The 9604-nt window shown below is 46.1% G+C and overlaps 1 protein-coding gene across 1 annotated transcript; it reads left to right on the forward strand.

Annotated features, from left to right (window-relative positions):
* The first annotated feature begins 5778 nt into the window (after positions 1-5778).
* Positions 5779-8166, forward strand: GPR6 (G protein-coupled receptor 6). Its single transcript, XM_024755733.1, has 2 exons — positions 5779-5925; positions 6540-8166. The coding sequence occupies exon 2, from the start codon at positions 6559-6561 to the stop codon at positions 7654-7656; it is 1098 nt and encodes a 365-aa protein (XP_024611501.1). The 5' UTR covers positions 5779-5925; positions 6540-6558; the 3' UTR covers positions 7657-8166.
* The last annotated feature ends 1438 nt before the right edge of the window (positions 8167-9604 follow it).

Here is a 9604-nt window from a genome sequence, read left to right on the forward strand (position 1 = left end):
GACCCAAATCTGATTATATCAACCACCTTGCTTAAGAACGTCTGTCACTGGCTCCCCATCACCTTCAGGATAAAATCTCACTTCTGCCATGACGTAGGAGGCCCTTCATGAGTTGGCCCAACCTATCTGATGTACCTGTGCTCCTGCCCTCTTCATCTGACATGCCAGCCACAATCAACTGCCCACAGTCCCAGCGACCTGCACCAGCCTCACCTGACCTCATGCCTTTGCATATGCAGCTCCTTCTGCCTGGAACACTTGTATGCCTTTCTTACCTTCCATGACTGTTACTCATCCTTCAAGATTCAGCTTGGACATCATCTCCATCATCTCCTCTGAGAGGCCTTTCCTGACTCCTCTAGGTTGGGTGATAGCCTTCTCTCAAGTGTCCCCATTACTCCTGTGATCACCTCTTTTTATTAGTATGTACCACACTTTTCTCACAGAATCCATTTACTTGTTTCTGAGGACAGGCACCTATTGTGCCATTTTGATTTTCCAGCACAATGTTTAGCATGTAGTAGGCACTCAATAAGTGTTTACTGAATGAATGAATGGCTATGCAAAAGTATGAAAAATAATTATAATACAACATATAGAAATAATGACAACATACCCTTTATTACAAAGTGAAAACTTAAATTGTGCACTGTACCTACAGTACATGCATACTATGCAACATACCTACATCAAATATATACGCGTGTGGATAAATTTTGGAAACAGTCATTCACTAGACATGTATTGAGCACCTCCTCTGTGACAGATCATACTGATGAAAAGATTAATTAGAACTTGTCCATCCCCTCAAGAAGTTTACAATCTTGGGGGGAAAAGCAATCCTGGTTAGCTGATGGGAATATGGATGAAAGTTTTTCTTTCAAAATTCCCTTTAATTTTTTTTACAATACATTTTAAAAGCAGCTTACAAAACAGAAAAACAAAAGTCATCTATCAACTGCTGCTCATAGTGATTTTGAAGTTATAACATATAACCTCCATCATTTTGGATACATCTATCCAAGGTAAGGCCTCTTTGAATTTTGGAGTCTACATACCTTTGCATACATTGAATCCATGTTTGTTTTGTTTTCCCATGAGATTGTTGCTATCACACAATGTACTTGCTGGTTACCTGTGTGCCCTTGGATAACTCATTTCACCTCTCTGAACTTCACTTGTCACTTCTGCAAAGAAAATAACCCCAAACTCCATGTAATTGTTTCAAAGAATAAAATGAGGTAATGAGTATGAACCCACTGTGTGAGCTTCAAAGCACTTTGAAAAAGTAGGGCACAGCAGATTAGAAGACTACCTCCTTGTTAATTTTCAAATATACCAATAGAACCAACTTTATCATTCTCATATTCAGCTAGTAATCTAAATTGTAAGATTATACATACCTCCACAAAACTCAATAAAGTTATTTTCACTCTTTATGAACAAGAACATGTCTTTAAATGTTATTATTTTTCCTGATTTGTTTCTCATGCAAAAAAAGAGGTGTTGCTCACCAACTGAATTAAAGAAAAATTTCAACTGTACTGCACACTGTTCTCCGTCATGTGGACATGTAATAATAATAATGTAGTCTGGTCCTTTTCTAAAGTTGGTGGGAATATCATGTGATGCTGACCTCCCAGGATAACAGCCCTTTGGAGTGACGACTGCTCACCTGGCATGAAGCAGGAGCATCCCTGATGTGTTTGGACATGCTGAGGAGGTAGGCACCTTGGACATTATGACCCATCGTTGATGCTTTAGGGGGAGAGGAAACCATGGGGACAGGTGGAGGCAGAGAAAAGGAGACATTTTTAATATCATTTATCTGCCTCAGCATGTGTCCCCAGAAGATTACCTCCATCCAAGACCCTGGTTCTGGCCATACAATTTAGAGTATTCAATGCCCCTTGTGATTCCTGCCTCTTTCAGCAACGACCTTTCTTAGTAATGGCTTCATACGTCTCACTAAGCACCTGCTCTCTTCCTGAGCTGTCAGCACAAGTATCTGTATACCAGCAAATAGACCTATACTTCCCAGTAGAAAACTGTATTTTTTATTTCTAAGAACCAAGTAGAGGGAGTGTGTGTGTGTGCATGAGTGTGTGTGTGTGTGTGTGTGTGTGTATGTAGATGCCCAGAGAGGCCAGAATTGCTGGTAAGGGTCTTTCCAACCCAGTTTTATAAGGTCTAGACAGTTTGGCTGACTTCAGCTCTGATTTTGTAAAATAGAATTGATTTGCAAAGATCTGGGCCAGGAGAGGGCACACCTGGGAAGTGGCTGTGAACTCAGAATAAGGAACAGGGAAAATACCTGAGAGCTACAGAAAAATAGAGGGTCCAGGGCAACCAGAATTTAGAGCTCCTTGATGGGGCTACTGAGTTCATCAGGGCTAAAAGGGAACCAAGCGTCAGCTTTCATCTTGGGACATAAAGAAGGTTCTTGTGAGCGTGGAAAATTAAAGGTCACAGAGGACTGGTCAGTGTCCTGAATCTGAAATTACACTAAGTGATTTGAAGCTGGATTGTTGCTAAAATTCCCTTATTGCAACTATTCCAAACTCCAATCTACAATTTTCAGGAGTTTCACCGCATGCTAAACTGACAATGAAATGGTATGATTGCTAAGATGAGTGTTCTCAACCCTGGCTTTCCATTAGAGTCTTTAGGAAATTTGGTGCCTGGTCCTCACTCCAGGACAAATGAATCAGAATCTGTGGGTGAGAGATCCAGGAGTCGGTAGTTTTAAAAAGCTTTCCAGGTAATTCTAATGTGCAGCAAGGGTTGGGGACCACTAGCTGAGCCTGAGGTGGGCAAGAGATAGCCAGGGGAGCAAGAGAAAGAGTTGTGGTTGAGAGGTTGTGATTCCTGGGCATAACCTCAGAGAAGGAAAGTTTCCTTGTGTTTATGCTTGGATAGTACTGGAATATAAAGGCGCCAGAGGATATGTTGGGTGTGTCACAGAGGTGGTAATGAGCTTAACCTGTGCCTATAAGCCAGAAACCAAACTTTGCACATCCCAAAACATAACCAGGATCAGACAACCTGGTGGATGAATAATACATTTAGTTGTGTGTTTCAGTCAAGTATCAAAGATTCAGAGTAGAAACCCACTCAAGAAACCTCAAGATTAGAAAGGTTTGTAGTAGAGACTACAAATACTAATTTCAAGGGATCCAGGGATCTAGACTCCCAGAGCTGGCAACCAGATACTCAGGAACTGAGGTCATTCCCTCCATCTCTTACTCATTTGATCTCCCTTATCTCTGTTCCTCTCTGCACATCTGCTTCATTCCTCCATTGCAGCTGTCTTCCTCTGATTCTCATTTCACACAAGGCTCAACATGAGTGCTGCAGCCCTAACTTATCATGATCTTTCAGGTCCAGAGCCCAGCACTGACTATTGTCACAATGTTTCTTAGTTCAAATTTTCAGGAAGGGAATCTGGTCACTGTCCAGCAAATAATGGCTGGTCTTGTCTAGCCTTGGGTCAAGCATCAGTCTCTTCCCATAAGCTGGACCGGGGGTGGAAATTGTCACATGGTTCACAGGCTGAACATTCTAGGAGACCACTGGAAGGGCAGGTTCTTGTGAGGAGCTGTGGGCAGAGTGGCAATGAAGTACATCTAATACCCATCCATAACCAATGAACCTATACCTTTCTTCTTTCCAATCTTCTGCCTCCCAGGGGATAGGTGGGTGTGGCGGAGATAAGGAGGAGCTTGAAAGAATGTGCCTGTCTGCTGTCAGGATCCAGTCTAGCATCTGAGAGAGGTAACCACAGACTGGCACGACCAAAAGACAGTCTACAAACCCTCAACCAGCATTTATGTACATGATTATATGGGTGTTGTCCTCCTCCTGAAACTACTGAAAAGTCAGTCCCTTCTTGGCAATAGTGAAAGCCTGAAGATGTCTGAAACACAGGATCTCTGTTTGCTCAATTTTAATCTCATACTTTCTACTGCCTTGTGACATGTAAAAATGTAACACATTCAGTCACTAAGAAGGATTCTCCTTCCCTTGGGCCTTTATCTAATTGTTTGAAAAATTTGCGATTAACATGTGATTACAGTGGTTTGACAGTTTGCTTGACAGCTCTGAAATAACATTCTTGGCTTTTAGTTGACAATCTTTTACTGAAACTCAAAATGATACTTTCCAGAAACTTAGAACTTCAGTCAATTTGAAGGTTCATGAGAATTTTATAAACTCCCCAAATGGAGAAATTGTATGTAAACTCACCTTATGGGCCAACACTGACTACTGCAGCAAAGAGCAGCAAAGAATTGAGTGGTCCTATAGTTTTCCTTCTTTTCTTTAGTTAAGTTCAGTTGCACAGGTGCAGGAGGGCAGGAGTAGTCTGGACTTGGGGGCCATTTTTAGAGGGAGAAGGCCAGGATAAAAATCCCCCTTCCACTCCAGCCTGTAGACAGTCTGAATATATATTTTCTTTTGGGGACCCTGGGTGTAGAGGCAAAGTGAAGCCAGGAGAGGGAAGAAGGTATACAGGGGAAAGTAGAGGAAGGACCAGTAACAAATGTTGTCTATTTTCACCTTGCCCAGAGCACGTGGTCCCTGAAAATCATGTCTGTGGCTCTGGCATAATACCATCATGCCAATATGTAATCATTTATTCTAGAGTCTTAGATGGAGTCAACTATTTCAGCTTTTTCCCCAAGTACAGCTATTGGAGATTCTGGATAATTAAAAAAAGAAGAAGAAGTCTAATACTTGTATTTTTCTGACAAAACAAAACGCCTTTAAACCAAAAGGATGATTTATCAGAGCTGAAAATAAAACTCCTGCCTACTGAAGTCTGCTGCAGCTGAGTTATGACTATTTTCGTCCTATAATTTGTTTCATAGGGTACTAATTAACAGGGCAAAGTCTGTTGCCAGCAAAGTAAATCACATTTTGCTGTTTTCTTCTTTTCTAACAAGACCCAGACCTGGTCTTTAATTAAAGAGCAAGTTCCAAGAGCACTATTAGCTAGTGCAGTTGGGAAACATTCGACTGGGAAGATCATGGTGAAACCTGCTGTGTAGAGTTCAAGAAAGATAGTGAGGGACAGGAAGAAATGGAGGGAGAGAGAGGAATTGATTACACAGGTAACCTTCAAAAGAAGAGATTGTTTTCCTCAACTGTTCCATCTTTTCTCTGTTCCCCACAACTTGGCTTTTCTCCTCTGGCTCTACTCAGCTGACACACTGTACCAGAAACATCCTTAAAACATCCTTTAAAAAAAACCTCATCCTCCCCCCCCACACACACACCAGTTCAGTCCTGTCCCCCAAACAGTACTTTTCCTTTAAGGTAGCAACTCTGCGTGCGATTGGGCCTCTCTGCCCCCAACCTCCCCCTTCTCCAGGCCTTTTCCTTCAACCTGTCTCCCTCAGTGACCTTTGACTCGGGGCCTTGCAGCCTGGCCAGTGCAACTCATCCCTCATCGCTCCCCTCCCATCTCACCCTCCTTGCCTGCCCTTAGTCTCCACTCTTTTCTCCCTTGCCTCTTTCTTCCATCCCAATCCTGGAAGCTCCGGGCCGGCGGCGGCCCTCTGGTTTCTCCTCCCTCCTTGAACCCTCTGAGACATCCTTTGGAGAGGGTATATGGTGAGGGAGCTTGCTGATGGGCGGGCGAGGAAAGCGAGTGCCTAGCTCGCACCCTGGAAACAGAAGCCTGACGTCACCACGCCCTGCCTGTCAATCTCCAGCGGGCGCGCTGCTCGTAACCGGCCTTTTCTTGTACTGACTGTGTCTCTGTAACTCTCAGCGGCGCCGGCACAGCTACCAGCGCCCCGCACTCCTCTGCGCGCCGTCCCGGCCACCTCCTTCAGGCGTCGGCTCTGTCCGCGCGGGCAGCGCATCCTGGCGCCCAGCCACAGCGCTCATGATCAGCGATTTCCTGAAGCCCTGACTCCCCAGGTGAGCAGCCCGGCTCTCTAAAGGAACTCTGAGGGCGTGCAGAGGGGAAGGGGTGAAGGATGGCCAGGGGATGGCTCCTTCCTGGAGCCAAGCATGACGCCACACACCCTCCACCTACACAGACCTCCTAGCTTCTCTCCTCCGAAACCGCTTTCCCAGGGGTCTCTGGCCTCCGGGGTCCTCTGTGCTCCACGGTCGCAGAAACTTCGCTTTCAGCACCGCGGACAGTTACCCCGCCTCCCAGTTGAGGAGAGCGCCTGACCGAGCCGGTCAGAGCCAGGGCGGCACTCGCTGAGGCTGACACTACTAGCTTGGTGCGCAAGATGCGTGTGCAAATACAGGCATACTTACGTGATCTGTGTGTATGCGAGTGCGTGTTATTCGCGTGTATATCTGTGCAAAAACTCAGATATCAGTGCGGGCATTCCTTGTGCATAGCACTCACACGCTCACTCACTCAACAGGTATTTATTTTTGGCTCTCAACCACTGCTTCCTCGCTCTGCTCTGGGGTCCCGGGGTGGGATGGGCAATATGAGCGGGGGAGCAGCGCCCGGCGAAGTACCCTGGCGGCGTAAACCGCACACCTGACGCTTGTTCTCCCTGTCCACGCAGGGTGTAGCTTCCCGCCGTGATGAACGCGAGCTCATCTTCGCTCAACGACTCCCAGGTGGTGGCAGTGGCGGCCGAGGGTGCGGCGGCAGCGGTCACGGCAGCAGGAGCGCGGGACACCGGTGAATGGGGGCCCCCGGCAGCCGCAGCCGCAGCGGCGCTGGGGGGCAGCGGCGCAGCTAATGCGTCGCTGGAGTTGTCTTCGCAGCTGCCAGCGGGGCCGACGGGGCTGCTGCTGTCTTCAGTGAATCCATGGGACGTGCTGCTCTGCGTGTCTGGGACGGTGATCGCAGGCGAAAATGCGCTGGTGGTGGCGCTCATCGCGTCCACACCTGCGCTGCGCACGCCCATGTTCGTGCTGGTAGGCAGCCTGGCCACCGCCGACCTGCTGGCGGGCTGCGGTCTCATTCTGCACTTCGTGTTCCAGTACGTGGTGCCCTCGGAGACTGTGAGCCTGCTTACTGTAGGCTTCCTCGTGGCCTCCTTCGCTGCCTCCGTCAGCAGCCTGCTGGCCATTACGGTGGACCGCTACCTGTCCCTCTACAACGCGCTCACCTATTACTCGCGACGGACCCTGTTGGGCGTGCACCTCCTTCTCGCTGCCACCTGGACGGTGTCCTTAGGCCTTGGTCTGCTGCCGGTGCTTGGCTGGAACTGCCTGGCAGAGCGCGCCGCCTGCAGCGTGGTGCGCCCGCTGACGCGCAGCCACGTGGCACTGCTCTCCGCCACCTTCTTTGCGGTCTTCGGCATCATGCTGCACCTTTACGTGCGCATCTGCAAGGTGGTCTGGCGTCACGCGCACCAGATCGCGCTGCAGCAGCACTGCCTGGCGCCGCCCCACCTTGCCGCCACCAGAAAGGGTGTGGGTACGCTGGCCGTGGTGCTGGGCACTTTCGGTGCCAGCTGGCTGCCCTTTGCCATCTACTGCGTGGTAGGCAGCCATGAGGACCCAGCTGTCTACACCTACGCCACCCTGCTGCCCGCCACCTACAACTCTATGATCAATCCTATCATCTATGCCTTCCGCAACCAGGAGATCCAACGCGCCCTGTGGCTCTTGTTTTGTGGCTGTTTCCAGTCCAAAGTGCCCTTCCGCTCCAGGTCCCCCAGTGAGGTCTGAAGGCTCCCTCCATCCTCTAACCAACACCACGCCCCCAACAAGCCAGCCTTTGGTGAGCTTCTCCGTGCCTGCTGATGGACTCTGAGATCCCATACTGTGACTCTGACTTTGGAAATAGATAATAAACATAAGCACAACAAACTCACAAGGACAAAGAGGCTTGTTGGAACTTTACATATACAGTGTATACATGTGTACATATATATACAAATATTTGTATCTTCTGGAGGTGTTCAGGATGTGGAATTTCCTGTTCTGTGAAAAACCTAACAAAAAGGCGGTTGTATACTCAAATGGTACATCACACTTGTCAAATGAAGACATTCCAATACTGCTTAATTATAGCACTTTATTTTTAGCTGCTGAACTGCCAAAACAGTGTTGCCATTTTCAAGGGCAGGGGAAGGGGGGTAAAAGTGTATTTTTGTTGTATGTGATAGAATATTTTGCTGCATATGCATCAGTAAATTACAACATATTTTGTACACAAATAAACACGTTATAAAAATGTAATTTTTGGCATGTGACTGATGATAGAATTACTATTTAAGAGACGAATTATTAGTGTATTTACTTTAAAAGTTTATTATGTGTTATCTCCATCCTGTTAAAATCTTAATGTAAAAAATCACACACATTTGCACATTGCTCATAAATTGTCACTGAAACACCTAATCCAGATTATTGGGGAGGTACAGGAACTGAGTAATATATTCACATAACAGTATTCACAGGACACTAAAGGGTTATTTGTGTATCAGTGCAAATTAATCTACTCCCTTGGTTACTGGGTTTGGAAGACAAGCTCCAGAGGATGTCTGAAACCATTCCTTTATCTTACCACATGTGCACTTGTGAATCCTGAAACCACAAATCTTAGATGTATTTTTTCCAGTTTGGAAAGAATTTTAAATGTTGAAAATTCATATTGACTGAGTATACTGTTACTGGCCAGGTCTTGTAGCAAAATGCACAGCCTTATAAAATAAATAAATTCATCAAAGACAGGATTCCAAGATATACTGTGTTCATGAGGTAAATTAAGATAAGCCCAGTAGCCCACTTTGAGGCACTCTTATCTTCAAAGTACAGGACATTAAACTAATATCCTCAAGAACTAAATATTCCCATTCGGAATTGTTAAATTGTTCCCCTCCTTCCTTTCTTACAGGTTATGTGAGTATAAATAAGATAACATATATGGACATATTCTGAGCACCTGTGAAGACATATGCACACAAGCACAGGTAGTTACTGGTCTTAGGCCTTAGGAAAACATATACAAGCAAATTTTTTCATACAGTCCACAAATATTTATTGAATGCCTACTATCTGCTAGACACAATCCCAGGGCTGGGAATACAGATGTGAACTAAATAGAAGAAAGGTCTCTGCTCATAGAGTTATCCTCTAGTAGGGGAGATGGCCTACAAGCAAATAAACAAATATATATGAAGAGATTTATTATAAAGAATTGGCTCGTGCAACTGTGGAGGCTGAGAAGTCTCAAGGTGTACAGTCAGCAAGTTGGAAACCCAGGAATGCTGCTGGTGTAGTTCTAATCTGAGTCTGAAGTCCTGAGAACCAGGAGAGCCCACAGGTTCAGGACCCAAGAAGAACTGATGTTTCAATTAGAAACCAAAGGCAGAAAAATACCAATGTTCCAGCTCAGACCAATCAGGCAGCAGGAGTTACTCAGCTCTTGTGTTCGTTTCTGGTCTTCAATTGATTGGATGAGTCTCCTCTACATTAGAGAAGGCAATCTGCTTTACTCAGCCTACTGAGTAGGCTGACACACCCAAAATAAGACACACCCAGAATAATGTTTAACCAAATGTCTGGGCACCCCATGGTCCAGTCAAGTTGACACATAAAACTAACCATCACACCAAGAGAACACGGTAATCCAAAATAAAGGAGAAAAAGTGTTCCAGGAGGGAGGAGTCAA

The sequence above is a fragment of the Neophocaena asiaeorientalis genome, unplaced genomic scaffold (assembly GCF_003031525.2).
Source record: "Neophocaena asiaeorientalis asiaeorientalis breed wild unplaced genomic scaffold, Neophocaena_asiaeorientalis_V1.1 scaffold105, whole genome shotgun sequence".
In the NCBI taxonomy this organism is placed as follows: Eukaryota; Metazoa; Chordata; class Mammalia; order Artiodactyla; family Phocoenidae; genus Neophocaena; species Neophocaena asiaeorientalis.

What these genes read in the sequence shown, in the direction of transcription:
- GPR6 (XM_024755733.1), top strand. Translation starts at nt 6,559, where the DNA reads ATGAACGCGAGCTCATCTTCGCTCAACGACTCCCAGGTGGTGGCAGTG.